Source organism: Aptenodytes forsteri, unplaced genomic scaffold (assembly GCF_000699145.1).
Source record: "Aptenodytes forsteri isolate BGI_AS27 unplaced genomic scaffold, ASM69914v1 Scaffold429, whole genome shotgun sequence".
In the NCBI taxonomy this organism is placed as follows: Eukaryota; Metazoa; Chordata; class Aves; order Sphenisciformes; family Spheniscidae; genus Aptenodytes; species Aptenodytes forsteri.
This window is the reverse complement of record NW_008794432.1, coordinates 305485-326142: the sequence shown is the minus strand read 5'-3', so window position 1 is coordinate 326142 and position 20658 is coordinate 305485. Positions and strand designations below refer to the sequence as shown.

The following is a 20658-nucleotide window of genomic DNA, read 5'->3' as shown; positions in this document are numbered from 1 at the left end:
GTGCCGGGGGTGTGGAAGGGGGGAGTCACGACCCCTGGCTCGGTGGCTCTCAGCAGCCCCGATGAATAAATGAGGTTGCCGTCTTGGAGGGGAGGGAGTTGCTCTGAAGATGATGCCCGGCTCTGTCGGCAGGCAGTCACCACACCGTCCTTCCCTGTGCCGAGTGGGATTTTCAATGGCTGCAAGAAGAGTTTGCTGTTCCCTCCTTCACTTGTGATGCCTGTCTCCGTGGATATGCACTCTTCCTGAAATACCCTTATGGGAGAGAACAATGTGCAGCGGCTGGACCACATGCCATGTAAGATTTCTGCTTCCATAGATCTTTCTCTGATCTGAGGGTCAAGGGCTCTGGACTCCTTGCACACAAAGCTTGTGCCTGCATGTGCTTCCCCCTAATTTCAGTGTTGGGAGCTTGGGGCTTCTCGTACTGGGGTTCAGGTTTCAAGGTCCTGGGAATTTTTCACTCTTTGCAGCAATTTTAGGGGCAGTGCAAGGGGTTCTTGCTGTTGCAAAACTAGGGTCGGTGGTCTCAGGGCTGTTTGCACTCTGACCTTCCACTTTCCTCCCAATTCCTCCGCTAGATTGTATCTTCATCTTAAAATGTAACTCCTGGGATCTGCTACCCTGGGATGAAGCCAAAGGGTCCTCACACTGAGAGCTTTACTCTTGGGTTTTTTTTTTTGGGTCCTCACACCGAGAGCTTTACTTTTTTTTTTTTTTTTTTTTGGTGGGCTTTATGGTCTCAGGCCTTCTGTCATCTCCCTTCTTCCCAAACCAGGGGCGACGCCCCAGACCTCATGGGTTAGATTTTAAATAGACAGTCTTTGAAAATTAATTGGGACTCTTTCTGCGGTGCACCGGGAGGCTGGTAAGCATGCAGCTAGGAGTGACAGTCCCACAGTGAGTATTCTCGTGTATGACAGTGAGTGACAGGCTGCTCTGCTCCGTCCCCATCTGTTGCTGTGGATAAGGAATTCACATTAGATGTTTGCTGCTCTTGCCGATACCCTGCTTCTTAAACTGGCAGAGGGTGGTGAAAGCAGGCAGAGCACAGCTGCTTGCGTCTGGAGAGGTGGAAGAGTTGTGGAAAGTGCGTTGGCGGGGATGCAGCCGTAAGCCGAGGGATGACGGGAACTGAGGTCGGAGCTTGGCCGGGAGGTGCTGCGGTGGCCAGAGGCAGAGTGAACGAGCATGCTGGAAAGTGTGTCCGCATATAGTGAGCAGGGTTAGCAATAGTCAAGAGACAAGTGCTTCGTATGGGCGGCGCATGACAGGCAGGCGGGTTATTCACAGCGAGGCTAGAAGGAGTTGCCAGATGGCCAGAGGAGTGAGCAGTTTGAAGGTAGAGCTGCGATGTACTGAGTGCTCTGATTATTATGTGTTAAGGAAGTGTGAATCCAAACGGTGGTGTAATTTCACATTTGCTTTGTTTGTGGAATAGAGCGTTTCCTTCACCCAAGTGAGTAACTGGAAGTGTGTCAGCCCGTTAACGATGGAATCTCCTGGAAAGCGTGAAAGATTTGTGTTGGTTTTCAATACCTGGTAGGAAGGTGTAGTCCACCGGCCGTGGGTGTCCGTACAGGAGGGGAGACTCCTCTGTTTTGGGATGGTCTGCACAGTAGGTAAGTGATGGGGTAACCACACCTGACTGGTGAATAGGTTTTGGTAGGACGAGGCAGCTTCTGTTACTGCAGCAATCGGTGCTGTGATACAGTCTGTGGTCTGTCACAAAACCAACACTTGTGTTACTTTGAAGGTTCAAATTAGTTTAAATGTGATCATGTCACTCCTTCTTTTTTTTACCCAGAGCGCTAAACTAGAGACATCATATAAGTGTGGTTTTTCGCTAAACTAGAGACATCATATAAGTGTGGGGGGTTTTTTTGCCTGGTGCATGTGGTGTGGCAGAAGATATTCCCTCTGAAATGCTGTTGGAAATCTTGATTACGCCATAAGTAACAAATGTGGACACATACATTTTTGCCTCTGTGAGCCTAACAGCAAATTGCCAGATCAGTACAAAGAGCAGTTATTTCTTCGGCAATGCAGCTTTGGAGCGGCGTGGTCGCTGCAGGTCACGGGTAGAATGCTCTGGCAGCAGTGCGTGAACATGAAGACTGGGAGGTTAGTGGGGTTAGAATAGGAGAAGTGCTAGGACTTGAGACTGAGATGCATCAGTTGGGAGAACTTGGCACTCCTGAGATGGTGGCTCGGAGCGGAGAGGCACAGGCCACTGTGTGGTGTCCCCTGGTCTGTGGTAGTGCAGGAGGGTACAGGTAAGAAGTGTGACAGGGTTTAGGGCACGGAAGAGAGGAACAGGAATGACTGCTGCAGTCAGGAGATCACTGGTGGCTGTGGGCACACCGCATAGACGCGATCTCAGAAACCAAAGGTTGGCAAAACCAAACAGAAGTCATGGTTGTGGGTTGCGGTTGAAGTGTGTTGTACAAGAAATGCAGAAGGGAGATAGGGTGTGCTGCAGGAAAGGACTGAGCTGCTCTGATGTGGTGGACTTGGACTGGAGCAGGCTGGAGTATGTACAGCAGAACTGAAATGGTGTGGGAGAGCTGTGTTGGGAGGAGGTGTCTGGATAGCCCTGTGGAGTCTCGTGACTTATACCACTGCTGTTTCTTTTTTTAAAGGGCTTGTGAAGCTTTAAAAATAGGAGAACAAACAAAATGTGGGGAGGAACAGCCAGCTCCTCAATCTTCGACCTTTTAATTGTTAGTGCCTGTCAGGGCCAGTGTGAACACAAAGGAGATGTGGAGCTGGCAGGGTGCTTCTGTGCAACTGATGGTTGAGTGAGAGATCTCCTAAGAGCTTGCTCCCTCAGCTGTAAGTGCTTGCTGTTGGGAGCCAGTCAATAGCTTTCCCAGATGCTACCACTAACTGCTAATGGGTATTTTGGCTTGTGGAGCCAAGTGAGGGAGGGAACTGTTGGACAACAAGAGGCAGGCAGCAGGTGAGCCTGTGGAAGAACATGGTAATAGGGCCTTCTCTAGAGTTGAGGCCAGTATAACCTGTCCAGAGCACCCCACAGTGGCTCCTTGCCAACATGCAGCCCTAACAGGATTCCAAGTAATCTTGTGAAGTGGAGCTGGGTGAGTGGTGATTATGTTCAGTGAGTTACACACCTGCTTCACATAATACTTCCTACTCTTTAAACTGTACATTCCTCCCTTGTGCTCTCCTTCTCGAGCATGCCATGCCCCCTGGTGCTGGAAGGAAGAAGCTCTGCCATCTTTGGTGTAACAGGATAGCTCTCAGGTGCAGTCCCTCTGCTAGTGTGGGGTTGTGGGGCTCTCCTTGAGGGGGTTGAAGAGGGTCAGCACCATCTTTGATTCTGTTCTTTTCCAGGAGGTGAGTGTTGTGCCTGCTGAACTTCCTCAGACCCGCTAGCCATGCCAGGGATTGTCGTGTTCCGCCGTCGCTGGTCTGTAGGCAGCGATGACCTGGTTTTGCCAGCCGTCTTCCTCTTCCTCCTGCATACCACCTGGTAAGTGAGAAAGGCAGAATGATGGTTTGAATTCTCCCATGAGTTCTTTTTGCTGTTCCTGTTTCTTGCAGCTGTAATTCTTCCTGCGCTTATACATGCGGCTGGAAGGCTTGTTTGGGGCATTTCTGACACACCAACATATTTCCAGCTTCTGGTTCTTTGGATAAGTCCTATTCTAAGTTCTAGTTCCAAAGAGGGAGCCTGACCAGAGCTACCTGCATCCTCCAGTGCTACCCAAGGTTGTCCACTGGAGTTTGGGGCTGTGTTTCTGTACAGGGGCTCAGGAAAAACAATTGGAGTGGCAGATCCCATGGGATAATGTGACTTGACATGGATCATCACATTCTTCTGACTGGGGTAGCAGGGCCTCTGGATGGCTTGTGGGGAGGAGATTTCCAGAACAAATTAATATTAATTGTAAATAGCTATGGGACACTGAGGATCCTCAGTAGTTTTGTGAGGAGAGCAGGTGTGGGATATTACATGCAGCTTTCTTTGGCTTACTGCTGGTAACAAGCTGGTTTGTGACTGGCAGGTTTGTGATCCTCTCTGTGGTGCTCTTTGGGCTGGTGTACAACCCCAACGAGACCTGCTCGCTTAACCTGGTGGACCACGGCAGAGGCTACCTGGGCATCCTGCTCAGTTGTATGATCGCAGAGGTGGCAATCATCTGGCTCAGCATGCGAGGCAGTATCCTGTACACAGAGCCCCGGGACTCGATGCAGTATGTGCTCTATGTCAGACTGGGTAAGAGGCAGCGGCCTGAGGCCTCCCAATGACTCAGCCTCCACACTGCCATCTGCTATCGCAGAAGACTTCTCCCCACACCCTGACAAACACACAGCTTCTGAAAGACATCCAGATGGCCACTTGTATGTGATATGCATCTGAATACATCACACGTACTGCACCCTGTCATTGCTGTAAGACTCTCATGCAATGCCCCAAATATCTTTCTAGCAAACCTTTAACTTGTCATCCTCATTGTGATGCAGGTACCTCCTTTTCCTCTAACAAAATGTGCTCCCCTTCTGTCTTGCAACACAGATCTGCCACAGTGAGATGCATCTACACCTCTCCCCCACCTTTTTTCCACACGTTTTCCTATGATGTAGGCATATGTCTGTAAGTCATGGTGGTTCTCACCCTGAGGCACATGCATGTCCTTGCCTGTCATACGGACACTTAAGTCTACACCCGCCTACCTTGAGACCTATACTTGACCTCTTGACTCACTTGTGATGCATCTCTCCATCCAGCAACCTGCGCTTTGATACTCCACCTCCAGCTACTGTGAGTTAAATAGGTTTACCACCTGCTCACTGGTTGCATCCTCTTAGAGTGCATATTTGCCTTGTCTTCCTAAAAACACTTCCTGTCTCACTCCCCCACCAAGAACTGTATCAGAAAAGAGATTGTTTCTTGATCTCTCATTGAGGGCTTCCTTTTTAGCTTGTCTTCCCTCCTCTATTCCGTTGTCTTCCAGGTACAGAAAACTGATCAGATTTTTCTGTCCTGAGTGAAGATTTTAAGAGAGAAATCTTCTGGAGATGCAGAGTCAAGCTCGTTCCAAACAAAGCACCTCATGTTTTTGCATCTCTGTTTTTGCTGGATTGTTTTCATGCAGAATTTGCTAAAATACGGGTAACCTTGCTTGAAAGCTCTGTCTGGGAGACATTTCCGCCTTTGAGTGCTAAGTGCAAATCATTAACATGAATAGCAAACATATCTTTCCAGTTTCCCAGACACACTGCAGCCTCCCTAGGGAAGCACATAGAGCCTGACAGTTTGAGTAACACTGTGTTAAAACCAGACTAAATGGGGCAAGGGAGGTAGAGAGAATCCAAATGGCCATTTTCCTACCCAAGAATCATCCACTTTTCTTCCTTGTCTGCCTTAAACTATACACGTGTTCAGGATCTGTATTTATACTATATCTTGGGTCTTGCATATGCTTGTTTCATGGGGCTTTTTACTCTTAATGGCCTCTTCAGTTCTGATGATAGAAATAGGAGTGTGACCGTTGTGTGGGCAAGGTCCATGTGACTGTCCCGTTTTAAGCATGTGCTGTTTAGTGCATGTGAATCTAGGGAAAGTGTTCCAATGTGAACCCAGGAAAGTCTCATCCGTGCTACTGCTGCTCCTGTCCTGCAGCAGGTAGACTCAGAGGGGAGATAAGCCAAGGAAGGCAAAGCCTAGCTCAGTTTAAGAACATAGATTGTGCTGATCAGGAGCCAGGTCCAGCCCTGGTTCCTTGCCCACTGCTGTTGAACACTATTTGCCGTGTGGCTCTCTGAACTGGTCTTTCCAGGACGGTGAGAGTCTGTAGTAAGCTACTTATGGAAAGATACTGTGCCAATGTGTAGATAAGGAGGGTGGATGGTTAGTCGACTAGGCTGGAATGTGGGGTTTAGTCTCGGCTCCACCAAAGGCTTGCTAGACATTACTAAGCAAGCTATTTACCCTCTCCATACCCGATTGCCCACCTGTACTTTGGGGTCATAATGTGTAGAGAAAGTGTGAGGATGGGCACTTCAGAGCAGTGTTTCCCAACTTTTTTGTTTCAGGGAGCCACTGTCAACCTGCAGTTTCTTGTTCATTACCATGGTAACATGCAAAACTGAGGAGCCAGTAAATGACTCAAGGACTGTGTCCTGGGAACTATTACTGGAGGGACTGCAAAGGGCAGAGGTGCTGGGAACATTTGCTAAGTGTAGTAAGCAGGATTAATCCTGGATACATGCTACTATTTATTTCATATCTTTGAGTCAGGCCAGCTGTCTGAGGTGGTTAAGACCTAAGTACTGTTACATGGTGATTCTTGTCACCTAAGGGAGTCTTTCCACTGTCGTGGGTGGAATGTAGGGCTATCTGATTCACACCTCTGATACAGCCAAGGGCACTGACAGCTCTGTGCACATGTGGTCCTTGTGTCATTTAGGAGTAGTTAGTGTTAAGGACACATTACATTTTTGGTTCATTTTCTTGACTATCACCTTCCAAAGCATTGGGTGCCAGTGCTGCAGTCACTTATTCTGTGCAACTGTCCTGCTAAAGAACCTGCCTTTGGGTTTCCTCTCCAGAAGATGGGGAGAGGCAGTCGTCGATCCTTAGGGAGATGCTGCTACTATGCATTGTGTTCCTTTTGTTTCAGCTATCTTGGTGATTGAGTTTGTGTATGCTATTGTGGGCATCGTTTGGCTAACGCAGTACTACGCTTCCTGCAATGATATCACAGCAAAGAGTGTCACTTTGGGTATGTATTCGGAATGTGGTTTGTGTGCATTCCTGTGTATGCGCAGACATCCTCTTGCCTTGGAGAGCTAATTCATTTGTGCATGTGGGGATTGACTGTTGGAAGTGGATTGTAGCTGTAAATGTGGTGCTTGTTTTCCCGAGACGTTACTGCTCAGAACAGTTGTTCTATTCATTTGTACTGACTGCACTGAGGCAAGAATTCACGTTCCCATGGAAGGGTCTGGCTGGGGAGTCTGTAAGACCTGGTTCCCCTTCTTCAGTTCAAAAAGGCTTTACTGTTTTCCTGGAAATCCTTTTCGATCTTGGCCAGTCTCCTGCTGGGGTGATGCTAATGTTGCAGTCCCCCTAGATACTCAGTGAGTATTTAATGGCTTTCTGCATGGGCAATCTCCTAAAACAGCTGGAAAACCTAGCTGTGGTTTAGAAGCCTTTCCAGAGGATCTATGTTTGCTGCAGCTGGCTGCAAGAGTATTTGGGGTAGCTTTCTCTGTCTGCCCTGCAGCAATGGAGAGGTGGGTCTGATGTGTGTGGCGAAAAGCAGGAAGCAATGCTGCCAAGACTTACGGGCAGAGCACCTGACTTCTATTCTTTCTTTGCAGGAATGGTGGTGTGCAACTGGGTTGTCATCCTGAGCGTCTGCATCACTGTCCTGTGCGTCTTCGACCCGACAGGCCGGACCTTTGTCAAACTGCGTGCCACGAAGCGGAGACAGCGCAACCTGAGGACATACAACCTGCGGTAAAGCAGCATTTCTGGAAGGGTGCCCTGCTTTTTTTGATTCTTGACATTCTCCTTGCCTTGCTTCAGGGAGCATTCAGCTTCGGGCGTTGCTTACCTTTGCTGGTGAGGGTGATTTTGGAAGAATTTTGGAAGTGCTGACCACAACGGCTTGTCTGTCCATCCTGTAGCAGTGTTTTGCCTGGTAACAGTGAGGCAGTGCTTAGATTTTTGCTTAGGTTGACGCAGCATCTTCTTCCAAAGCCCCTTTCTTCCTTTATATTTAACTTCAAAATACGACCTTTTGGCCTGAGGTTTCTTGTATTTGGTCTTGGCCAAGAAGCAATTTCTTCTGTGTTGGCAGTCAGATCTTTTAATTAAGAATTGATTGCATCTTTGAGCTACTCAGATGGGGATATGAAAGCTTTTTTTCACCAAGCAAGGCATTTTTCAGAAGTTTTTTTCCAGTAGCAGGACAACACAAACAGGCTTTGTTTTCTTATGCAGTCTTGACATACATAACTGTCAGCAAGGAATGTGGCTTTGTAGGACTTGAGGGCATTAGGTTTTGAAAGCTAAAAAATGAGGCTTTTAAAAAAAAAAAATACTCTGCAAATTTTGCATTTCTCGTTGGGAATGTATACTCAAGGGTGTCTTTAATACATGCTCTTCCAACATCTTGAAATGGGATCCTTCAGGTTGTCTTTTTGAGGAGAAAACAGACTTTTCTAAGGACGATGCAGTAAGTTTTGTTTAAGGAGCCTGTTTTTTTTTTTATTACAGAATGTGTAAGACAGTCTTCCTAACCTTTCCAATATGTTACTAACACTAGACTTGAATATTTGGAGTTAGTGCCCTGTTAGCCTAAAGTGTGCGATTTGCTGCATTGTGATCAGGACACTCCCAGGGAGATCGGGATGAGAAGCTATGACAGTACTGTGGATCTAGTACCCCACACCACATCAAAGCGGTTTGGCTCAGCGCGTTATTTTTCCGAAGGGAAACCGAGTGCCACAGGCTGCCAAGTTTTTTTTGCCGGAGAACTTAAATCAAAACAAACCCCAAAATGATCTCTCCTGGGGAGGCGTTTTGAGATCCCAAACAACTGAGTGAAGGTCTCTGTCCCTTGGGCCACGGCCAGGTTTTTCCCCCCAGGCCTGTAACATTTTCGGGGAGCTTGTGCCTGCTGTTTGCAGATTCCCACTCTAGAAAAGGAGTGTTAACAGATGTTAACAAGCAAAATGCTGTGGGCTATAATGTGAAAGGGAAACATAAAATGTTACTATGTGTTCACTACTAAAGCAATTGTTTTCAAAGAATATATTTTTAAATTCTCCACTTGCTTAAAGCAATCCTTTCCAAAGAATATATTACGAAATTCTCTGCCTGTTTCTGGGTTGTGGTCCTGTAAGATGCTGAGGGCCAGCCATTCCTACTGAAATCCCTCTGTCTGCAGTGATATGTGCCTTCTGATGTACAGCAGTAATTTGACCTTTGTATTATACTTAACCTGAGCCATATTTCCTCTGTCTTAACTCATGAAAAAACTTGATTTGTTTGTCACATTAAGGAGATGTAACTTTGGCTTCCTTTTTGTGGTACTCTGCTGTAGCTATTGGACTGTTACGCAGCGGTTTTCCTTTAGCAGTGGCATGGTGATGTGCGTGGGCTTTTATGTTCTTGCAGAGCTAAGAAAATAAAACAACAAAACAAAAGGCTCAGCTAGTTGTGCTGAGGCTTTTCTAAGAAACTTGCTTTAGAGTTCATACTAAACATGTGGAAGTTCAGTGTTAGGAAGAAAGAATTTGGGAAAAGTTGGAGTGAAAATAGCTCAGAGCACACTTGCTTGTTCAACCCCCACGGTGAAGTTGTGAAGTTCTTTGCATTGCTGCCCAAGTTCTTTGGCATTTGGTGGAGTAAACTGAGTACTGCCAGCTCTGTCTTAGGACACTTGTATTCCTATTCCTCTTTTGGAGTCTTCCTTGGAGGTTAGGGATAGTTGTTTTAAAATGCTCAGGCATGAGTTGATGGATTGCTGTTGTGGTTTAACCCCAGCCAGCAGCTAAGCCCCACCCAGCCGCTCGCTCGCTCCCCCCCAGTGCAATGGGGGAGAGAATCGGAAGGGTAAAAGCGAGAAAACTCATGGGCTGAGATAAAGACAGTTTAACAGGTAAAGCAAAAGCCGCGTGCGCAAGCAAAGCAAAACAAAACAAGGAATTCACTCACTCCTTCCCATGGGCAGGCAGGTGTTCAGCCATCCCCAGGGAAGCAGGGCTCCATCACATGTAATGGTGACTTGGGAAGACAAATGCCATCACTCCAAACATCCCCCCCCCCCTTCCTTCTTCCCCCAGCTTTATACGCTGAGCATGACGCCATATGGTGTGGGATATCCCTTCAGTCAGTTGGGGTCAGCTGTCCTGGCTGTGTCCCCTCCCAACTTCTTGTGCCCCCCCAGCCTGCTCGCTGGAGGGGTGGGGTGAGAGGCAGAAAAGGCCTTGACTCTGTGTCAGCACTGCTCAGCAGTAACGAAAACATCCCTGTTATCAACGCTGTTTCCAGCACAAATCCCAAACATGGCCCCGCACTAGCTACTGGGAAGAAAATTAACTCTACCCCGGCCAAAACCAGCACAATTGCCCTGCGGGATCTGCTCCTTCTGTTGCAGATGAATACTCCTTTACTAGCATCTTTTTCTTCCAGGTGCAACCCACTTTCTGTGCTTGGGCTTTTCCTGATGTGATCACCTGCCAGAAAATAGAAGTGGTCTTTTTTGATTGTCTGACCTGTGTTGAGTTAGTCTGTGTTCGCATTTAAAAAAAGACCCCGCATTAGAGGAGCTGTGGACTTTATGTAGGTAGCATGGCGCTCTGGCACAGAATCACAGTCACCCGCTTCAACGCCACTAAGCCTGACTTGATACAAGGATTGTTTGTAGGTATGCCAGTCAAAAATAAGGGACTGTCACCCTGCAAAATGTAGTAACTAGGACAAGCTCACAACAGTGGAGTGAACTCAGCTATAGTTCATTTTAAATAGGGTTGTCCAATTAGCTAATTTTGAAGCTGAAATTGAAATGTCATATAAACCAAATGTGGGTTGAGCTACACCTTCTGTATTCAGCCTTTTTTAACCTTTTCTAAATTGAAAGAGAACCTTTAGCTTGCTTTCCTGTTTTTGATTAAAGTTATGCACCATACTTGAATAAAGAGTGCAGATTGTTTCAGTTCTGAGACTGTATTATGTTTAATAAATATATTTTTCCAAATAAGCTCTTTATTGGAAAAAATTGCACAGCTCCTCTCATGCTAAGCGCTCGGGGTCTTTTGTACCATTCCCGCCCCCTCGCCCCGAGGTAGAATTTTCCTACTGAGCGGTAGTACACCCTAGCACGTGATGCAGCTGCCAAGTTACCAGTAGACCCTCCTTCCATCCGGAGCGCCAGGTGCTCTTGGACATCCTGCTTCCAGCGGATGCCATAGAACAACAGCAGCTTCATTGTGGCCACCCCATTCAGGCAGGACACCATGTATATAAATACAGAGGCTTGGTCCTGGCTGGAACAGCTAGATTATGAATGACCTTCCCATCCTAGAAAATGAGCCGAGTTGTTAATCTATATGTGGTTTCCTTGTCTCTGCTAGACCGGGATAAATATAAGAATATGGTTTAGCATGCATTGTACCAGTGATAGCGTAGGCTGTGTGACTTTGTATTGGATCCTACTGTTTGCTTGCAGTCATGTTCTCCTGCCTGTCCTCATGTGCATACTCTACCCTTTGTTTATAGACACCGCCTGGAAGAAGGGCAAGCCAGCAGCTGGACACGCAGACTCAAAGTTTTTCTTTGCTGCACACGGACAAAAGACTCTCAGTCGGTAGGTACCAAACATCTCCTGTCAGAGAGCAAGCTATGCGTATGGCTGTCCATACACGGGACTCAGCAGAGCATAGCGGTGTGGGGTTCCTGCTGTCAAGCTTGGACAACGTGTCTTATTTCACTGTGAGTGTTCTTTGAGATCGGGAGGCACAAGGAGTCCAGGGAGCCATGACGGTAGGGCATGCAATGGCTGGAAATGCCTTCCAAGAAGCAGCGAGCTGAGCTACCCTCAGAATGACCAGGCTTGAAATTTTGCTGCGTGACGGTTCCTTTTCCTTCCTTTCAGCCCAAGAAGCCTGAACGAGCATTTGCATTTCTGTGGTAGGGTTCCTGGGTATTCCATCCAGAAGCAGAGGCTGATGTTTCCCTCTAGAGGCAGGTTTAACACTGCTGAGTAGGGCAGTTGTCTTTTCAAAATGGCTAGCCTTAACCCTCTGGTCTTGAGTATTACAGGACTCTCTGAAGGTAAAGTTAGCTCTGAAAAGCAGCGTTGTCAGTGTTAAACTCTTCTCCTGAACTTGTTGTTTACCTCACTGTTGTGGTGAACTGGGATAATAATTTTAAGTGAAGATATCAGTGGAAGAAATACATATTTTCACTATGTTTAGGTTCAACATTTGACAGCACTTTGTGGTTAGCTTCAGTTTCCCTTTATTAGCCAGTTTGCTTAGGCAGTTTCTCCTATTGTTTGCATCAGTCTCAGACACTTAAGGAGGAGAGAAATCTCTCTGAAAATGGGAAAATATAAACCTGTCAGAATCAGCAAAAGAATACTTCCGGATTACTAACAGTCAAAAACTACTACTTAATCCATAGATTCACATGAAGATCATTGGTTTAAAGTTTTCACGGGCTACAGTTGGGATTTTCCCTTGCTGTTATACCTATCCAGCAGGGAAGGGTCAGGGGCTTGATACTGCTTCCCCAAAAGTTACTGTCCATTCTTATCGGAAGGAGTGGGAGCAGGTTTGTGCCTTAGGGTGATACTCAACAGGACTCCTGAGGACCTGCTGGAGAGGTGAGTGCTAAGGTGGAAAATTTTGCTGATGACTTGTAATATTTAAGTTGGTCAGAATTACGAGTTTCTGAGAACTCTTGAAAGACCAAGCAGAACCAGGGAATTGTTATCAAAGATAGAAGAGAGTAATAAAGAAAGATGAGGTGAGGCGTGCACATCTGAAGAAACAATTTAAATTACTTACGTACACTGGGCTCTGAATTAGTTACAGCCTCTTAGGAAGAAAGCTAGGAGTTATCAAGGACACTTCAACAAAGACGTCAGTGTACAGCAGTGGCCAAAAAATCAAAAACATTTAGCTTCGGTAGAAGGGCATAGAAAATGACAGGGAAAACACCAAGGGACTGACCACATCAGTGATGTCCTCACTAAATATAGCCTGGTGTTTGGTCTCCTAAAAGATGCGGCAGAAAAAGGAGCATATCGGAGGGGATATGAACTTGTATAGGAAGAGAAGCGAGACTGGGATTTTAACCTCAAAAGGGAAAGGTGTAATAAGCTGAAGAGCTGTGTAAGAATAATGGAGAGTCAGGTGAAGGCTACCTGAACATTTGTTCATCACAGATGGCGACCAGTATGAATTAGATTAAAAGGGTTTGTTGGTAAGTGCTGTGTAGTTATCCGCAGGGTGCAGTTTCCAAAGTGTGGATGGCTGCAGGAATTGTCATAGCCCTTTTGCAGAAACCCAGCAACGTGTACTGGCACGCTGATCCTCCCAGCGGCACGCTCCTGCAGTTCTGGATGAAATGCCATCATGTTCCCAGGGAATGTCCCAGTCCCAACCTGCTGTCCCGCTGAGAAGTCATAGCCCAGGACTGCCAGCTCTCACCGATCATCAGCTAGAGCTGCTTAGGAAAATCCATCTGGAAAACTGAAACAAAACAAGCTTTGTGTCATGGCAGCTCAAACAGCAGCATTTCCTTGGGGGTTATTTTCTGCTCCTCCACTTGCCTGTGCGACCACAGCAGAGGTGCCTTCCCTTCCCCCTGACAGCACAGCCAGGTCGCCTTGCCCAGGTATCCAGAGACGCTTGTCCTGAGGGCGTAGCATGGGTGCTGCAGCCTGGCTCGAGAGCCCTGACAGGCATCCAAATGGCCTGGTTTCTGAACAACTCTATTTTATTCAGGAATGCAAAATATTACTTCATGTCATGCCATCATGTTCCCAGGGAATGTCCCAGTCCCAACCTGCTGTCCCGCTGAGAAGTCATAGCCCAGGACTGCCAGCTCTCACCGATCATCAGCTAGAGCTGCTTAGGAAAATCCATCTGGAAAACTGAAACAAAACAAGCTTTGTGTCATGGCAGCTCAAACAGCAGCATTTCCTTGGGGGTTATTTTCTGCTCCTCCACTTGCCTGTGCGACCACAGCAGAGGTGCCTTCCCTTCCCCCTGACAGCACAACCAGGTCGCCTTGCCCAGGTATCCAGAGACGCTTGTCCTGAGGGCGTAGCATGGGTGCTGCAGCCTGGCTCGAGAGCCCTGACAGGCATCCAAATGGCCTGGTTTCTGAACAACTCTATTTTATTCAGGAATGCAAAATATTTCACTTCATGTCAAGCTTTTTTTTTTAACAAACTTTTCATTCTGCAGTGACTCTGTTTCTACTTTTTTTTTATTGTTCAGGATAAAAGCAGATACCAGAATCTCCAAATTCCTTGTGCTATTGAATTTCCATTTTGCATTCAGCCTGAGCAATTTCCAGGCTCTTTTCTTTGCGGAAACAAGCTCTGACTTTGTGTGTCCTGGCATGACAGTGTGTGGAATGAATGTGTATGTAATGGATCAGAAATTAATCCATTGCTGTCTCTCCCAGTCTTCATAGAAAAAAAATGTTCTAGCAGAGGATCGTCGTCCTCTGGGCTGGAAAATAGTTCTGCAGAGTGGACATGGCGTTGGGGCAAGAATCTATTCTTATGGGTCTGGAGTGAAGTCTGAAGTGCTAAGTCTTCCCCGGCCCTGCCAGCCCCAGAGCCTGCAGGGTTTGTAGCAGAACACTACAGGCAATCCTACAATATAGTATCAGGTGCTCCAGCAAAAACTCTTCCTTCGGGACAGAACGTACATGTTGAACTTCCATTACGGCCTTTTATTTTGGTCAGAGTATTAAGGGGTGTTGCTGTCACTTTGGGTTAATGGGCGTTTGTCATATTTTACTTCGAGGCTGTTTGTATTTCTTGTGTGCTTATAGGAACTGTGCTAAGATTTATGGGGTCAGTACTTCAAGGATACTGCAGTTGTAATGTTGGAGAGGTTAATGCTAGCCCACTTGCTCTTCAAAGACACAGCTGGCATGGAAACCTGCACAGTTGGCACCTGAAGCCCCATTCTTAATGGTGATTTAACTTGCTTTTGTAGGCAAGTGAAAAATGATAGAAAGTAATCTCGCGCTCCAGGAGTCTGTCAGAGATAAAAGAATGTAGGTCATTTCCTGCAAGACTGCTAGGGAGAGAAGGGATTTACTTTCTTGCCTGTCAAAGAGATGGAGAGATCCTGTCCTGAAGACCAGCCTTTCTTCAAGTGCATGGCTCAGGCTTTCTACAGACAAGACTGCAGTCGCATGGCTTTAGGTGCTGAGTAAAGGATGCTATGAAAAAGTTCAGGATAAGGCTGTGACAGACCTTGGTAGGAAAGGTTTGGTGATGGTAGGAGTCAAAATACTGACCATTGGTGTACTACAGCACTTGCTCAGTCCCACTTTTTGTTGATGCAACCTCTGGGTCACCCTTGTCTTTAAGCTTGCTGGTCAGAGCAATGCCTAGATCAGCACTGTCTCACAGTCCAGCCCATATCCAACCTCCCAAACCATTCTCACTTAAGGTCTTGGGTTTTTTTGTAGTACAGAGCCAAAGGGAAAATAACATTTCTCCTCAAAATATCTTTGTCACTGCTTCAGAGCTTTTGCTTGATCCTCTCAGGTCACTTCCACTTCTGTCCCTCCTGTGCTGTCTTCCTTTTTTGGGTTTGGTCACCTTCTCTTCTGGGAACTCTGCATTTAATGACTCGGATCTTTTTCCAGGTTTTTCTTTTCAGGCCCTTTTGCTCGAGCGTAGTCCAAGATAAACCTGGAAAAGCCTGGTAACTTGGCCAGCTCCTTCAGTACCAAGAGCTGCCATGTGTAACCCATGCTTGTTGTGACTTAACTCTCTGAAATCACGTAGCAAAGAGCGCGATGGTGAACAATGAGCAGCTACAACGACTGTTCAATGGCAGGATTCAAAAGCTGTCACTTTCTCTGTGATGTTGCTGGGATGGTGAGATCTGGGTTAAGTACGGGCAAAATGATCCCAGGACAGAGTTACAGAACTGAAGAGGCTGTTAAATAGGACAAAATCAGGGCTTTTTTTCCTGAATAGCTTTTGTTCAAATGAAATTGCTTTGAGGAGGAAAGGATGACTCTGAGATGACACTGGATTGGGATTTGCTTGGTTCTCATCTTACTTCCTCTCTCTTATTTACAATGTAGAGATGAAAACATTTCCTTTCTCTCCCTTAGTGTCTGCCTTGTCTGTTTTGATGTTGAAGTGGTCTGCTTGCCCACGCATAAGCACCCAACATAGTACAAATTCAGTCTCAGCTGAGGCCTCTGAGTGTGACTATGTAAAATAAATGAGATATTAATATGACTAGATCAGATATGGTGTTCCCTGAAGGAATCTCATGGATGTTTTGGAGAGAGCGCTACAGAAATGAGGCCATTGCTGCCGCATTGGTTCTCATTCTGTGTCCTGTTTTGAGGCTCCCCCACACCCAAAACTCCTCCTCCTAAACTCTTCTCTCCCTGGATTTTGCAGGACGCCTACTCTGAAATCGCCTACCTTTTTGCTGAGTTTTTCCGAGACCTTGACATCGTCCCATCTGACATCATTGCAGGCCTGGTTCTTCTGCGCCAACGGCAGCGGGCAAAACGCAATGCTGTGCTGGATGAGGTGGGTGGAGGGGGCTCATCGCTGTGCACGGAGGCAGTGGGCATCTCACTTGGCCTCTGACTTACCTGCTGCTCTTGTGACTCATTGTGTGAGAAGTGCATGACTCTGCCCACCTTGTTTCTGTTGTGTGATGGGCTATTGCCAGTCGCTGAGCTGTAAAAATAAAAATACTAACGTCTTTAGCAGCTTTTTCCGAGACTTCCAAAGGGCCCAACTGACACTGAGTCAAACTTGTGAAACCTGTTGTCTTTTCCAGGCAGGTGATACATACAGATTTAGTTCTTGACCCAAAGTGGGCAACTGCCTTGAAGGAGGTGGTAGGTACTTGAAGGCGAATGGGAAGATTACTCCTCCTATACAGTGATGTGGAGAAGACTCCAGCATCTGTGTAAAGCTGCAGGAGGAACTTTAGGGAAAAATTCCTAAATTACCAAGCCATTACTGGCATTGAGATTTGCGGATTGTCAACCCGGTAGAAAATTGTTTAGGGTGTTTTTTTTTTTCCCCCCAGAGGTGGGGTTCACACAGCAGTGATCAGGTCAGGCAGAAGTAAGAACAGCAGAATTGGAACCAGTTGAGGAGACTGGTTGGGATACTTGGAAGTATCTGTCCCAGGTTACATAGTGCTTTCTGTTTCTCAGGTATAGACTTTTGTCTTGGTGTCACAGAGAAGAATTCTTATGTATGTTTGTGACTTACAGGCAAACAATGACATTTTAGCTTTTCTGTCTGGGATGCCAGTGACCAGGAACACAAAGTATCTGGATCTGAAAAATGCGGTAAGTCACTGGACCGTGATCTTGTAAACTCACCATGCTTCCCCTGTAGCCTGTTTTCTTTTTCTCAGTGGCTTCTCTTATTCCTTTCTGCCCCTCTCTGGAATAATCAAAGAAATTAAAGATTAGGACAACAGAATATAATAATGATACCTGCTCTCTGGAGGCTTTTTGTCTTCAGATCACTTTTAAAGCATTATCTGTCTCTGTCCTCCACTTTGTGGGAAGTGGTAGTATTGCCACTCAGATGGGGGAAGGCAATCTGAGGTTTCTCCAAAGCCAGAGGTACGAGTTTGAGCACTGCATCCAGGAGTGTCGTGCAGAGCTCCATATGGAAGTACCACCGGCAGAGCTCATGGAGCCCAGCAGGCAGGGCTCCATCTTGATAAGGGCAGGGAGCTGCCTGGAGCGAGATGGAGCCTTCCTCCCTGGGGCTGATTGTCAGCAGTTCTCAGGATGGAGATGGCTGCAGTCCGTTCTGTTCTGTGTGAATTAAGCTTGGCTTTTCTTCTGGCATGCTGCTATTGCAAGCCCTTCATTGGGCAAACTGTATTCACTCCCCTTGATTAGATGATATTGCCGCAAGAGAGGCAAGACTGACCCAATCCCAGCATCTCTGATCAAGTGATTCTGTGATTAACCTGCTTGCGGCTGTGCTGTACTGCGTTGTGTTTAATACATCCTGCTCGTGTTCAGCCTGTCTCTCCTGAATAGGTGTGTGGGGAGAGATGTCGTCAGCAGAGCTTATAGAAGACAGCACTGCGGCATGTGGCCCCAGACTGGCTTTATGGTTCTCTCTGGGCATCTTCCTTACGGCCTGTGACTATGTGAAAGCAGTATATTTAGAGAGCTCATCTTCTTGGGACTTAAACTAGTTTATCTTCTCCTCAGCTAGGGCAGGGTGGGGCAAAACCCGCAGAGGATGACCTTCCTTTGCAGCAGGGTGTTTGATACACAGAGGAGAATTTCTCTAGAACTGACTTCTAGCTCTGTTAAGACAGCTAGCGGGGCCTCTCCACTCAGGAAAACCGGCATAGCTATACTGAGCTGTTCTTGGGAGGGGGAGGATCTTGCCCAGCATAAGCAGCTTGCTCTCCTGCAGTCACCTGGAAATGCTGACAGTGCTGTTCTGCTGGTGCTGAGAGAGAAGGCTGATGCTCGGAAGGAAGGGTGCATGTGTCTAACTATGATGGAAAAAGGGAAACAGTAGAAAAACTCGCTATCTAAAAGTGAATAAGACCTTTAGTGAGTCTCTTGTCTCTTTCAGCAAGAGATGCAGCGGTACAAAGAGGTGTGTTACTACATGCTGTTTGCCCTGGCTGCCTATGGCTGGCCCATATACCTGATGAGGAAGCCCACATGTGGACTCTGTCGCCTGGCCAGATCCTGCTCGTGAGTGGCCATCCTGTCTATCGCTCTGCCTTCTCTTCTTCCCTTTTCCCTTCTGTTTCTCCCAGATTTAGAATTCTCCTTTCTTTCATCAGGTTGCTCTCTTCATCACCCCTCTATTTATTCTTCCTCCTTTTCTCTTCTACTTTTTTCTTCTTTTCCCTTCTCATGCTTTTTCTTTCCGTCTCTCAGTAGCTCTGTGCCTTCATACTCCAATGTCTTTCTCCTCAGTCTCTTCCTTACAGTTGCTTATCTGCTTATCTTGTTAAATAAACCAGACTGTCCTATGCTCTATCCTCTCCGGTGCACTAAGGATCATGCCAGTCCTGTGCAGTTTGAACAGCTAGCAGAAAGAACTCATCTGGCACAAGACTGCTTTCACACTGAGTCAAAATAGCTGTCTTGGAGCTCAGAAATCGGATTTATCGGCAAGCCCAGATATGCAGGGAGCTGACATTTGGGTCTTTATTAAAGCATCGGCAAGACTTGGCCAGAGTTTGTGCTGTGTTTTCTCTGACTAATTGTTTTTCTGCCGTGCTGTATAGTGCTCACCTCATGGTAGCAATGCTGTAGTTCAGTTCAGGATTGCGTTGTTTTAAATGTTTGCTTTCAGCCGCTGTAATGCTGTCATCAGATTCTCTTTGGGGTTGAGCTTTTTGCACTTATACAGGCAACTTCTGTGCTGAACTTATTGGGAGGAATATACTTCCTTTTAAGTACTTCTATTTGTGAAGTGTCTCATAAGGGAAAGAAGGAAAAAAAAAAATATCTGTGCTTCAGTTTTTGTTCTGGAATGATTCTAGACCTGTTTTCTTTTTTGTTATAAATAGATCTAGATCTCAGTAAACGCTAGCTGCTTTGTGTGTCGAAGCAATGTAGGGCTGTGCCATGAAGCGTAGTATCCTTTGAGGAGAGATCCCAGCCCCGCCATGCATTGATTCCTCGGGGACTGGTTGCACTGTAGCTCTCTCTGGTGCTCAGAAGGAAAACTACATCTGATCCCAGTGCCCCCTTTTTGATGCTGAAACATGAGTTGTGTGCTGTTTTGTGCAAGAGCTCCTACAAGCAAAGGAAATCACTGCTGTTGAGATGAGGCCAGTGTGGCATGCAGGATCTGTCTTTCCCTTATCTCTTAGGCGTTCCACTCTAAAGCAGTCTCTTCCACGTTCCTCTCTTCCTCAAAGCTATTTTCTTCTTCTGCAGATGTTGCTGTCTCTGTCCTTCACGTCCCCGCTATGCACCTAGTGTCACCATTGAAGAGGATAATTGCTGTGGCTGCAATGCCATTGCCATCCGGCGCCACTTCTTGGATGAGAATATGACCTCAGTGGACATTGTTTACACATCTTGCCACGATGCAGTAAGGAGAATCTGCTACCCCCTTCATATCTGGGGCATGCTCCTAAGGCCCTTCCTAATGGGATTTATGTGTTTCGAGGTGTAGTGGTACAAAGAAGGGAACTTAAGCCTTTTTCTGACCCTAGAGCTTCCCATCCTCTCTCTCCATCAAGAAATCTGCCACTTGGACAGAAGTATTTGCTACTGCCAAAAATCACATCATTCAGAGGAGTGCTTACCCATAAGGCATAACCTGTCAGGCTGCTCTGCCTCCTTTCCCTGAGCAGGAGAATAATTAAACAGGAATGTCTCACCTGATTGTTACAGCAGTGGATCTTTTCCAGGTTTATGAAACGCCTTTCTATGTGGCTGTGGACCATGATAAGAAGAAGGTGGTCATTAGTATCCGAGGAACTCTGTCTCCAAAAGTAAGTGCACTATGCGGTGGCCTCACATACCCTTGGCCACCCTGGCAAACTTTCAGGAGAGTCTGAGATGTTCCTGACTTGCACACGGTGTTTGACTTACCTGAAGCATGGTGTCTGCTTTTCTTCCAGGATGCCCTGACTGACCTCACTGGGGATGCAGAGCGCCTTCCAGTTGAGGGTCACCATGGAACATGGCTGGGACACAAGGTGTGTAAAGGAAAACAAACCCAAACCAAAAAAAAACCCCCACTTCTTTTTCTAATGTTTTGACTTTTTAATTATAGGCCGAAGAAAAGTGGTCTTAATTGCTTGAGGTGCTTTTAAGAAGGACGTTACATAATTGCAGTGAAATGGCTTTGAGATGTTAAAATAAAATCCTTAGTTGTAACAGTTAAAATCACTATAATTAAAAAAACCATACAATTAGTAAAA

General features: G+C 46.5%; 1 protein-coding gene across 1 annotated transcript in view; it reads left to right on the top strand.

Moving 5' to 3' along the window:
* Positions 1-227: 227 nt before the first annotated feature.
* Positions 228-20658, top strand: part of DAGLA (diacylglycerol lipase alpha) — a 35683-nt gene continuing 15252 nt past the window's right edge. Inside the window, exons 1-12 of the mRNA XM_009289525.2 lie at positions 228-298; positions 3358-3496; positions 4032-4243; positions 6651-6752; positions 7354-7492; positions 11261-11348; positions 16161-16295; positions 16997-17074; positions 18339-18463; positions 19664-19820; positions 20143-20226; positions 20356-20433. Of these exons, the coding sequence (XP_009287800.1) occupies positions 3402-3496; positions 4032-4243; positions 6651-6752; positions 7354-7492; positions 11261-11348; positions 16161-16295; positions 16997-17074; positions 18339-18463; positions 19664-19820; positions 20143-20226; positions 20356-20433 (1293 nt within the window). The 5' untranslated portion in view covers positions 228-298; positions 3358-3401. The remainder of the gene's footprint in view (positions 299-3357; positions 3497-4031; positions 4244-6650; positions 6753-7353; positions 7493-11260; positions 11349-16160; positions 16296-16996; positions 17075-18338; positions 18464-19663; positions 19821-20142; positions 20227-20355; positions 20434-20658) is intronic.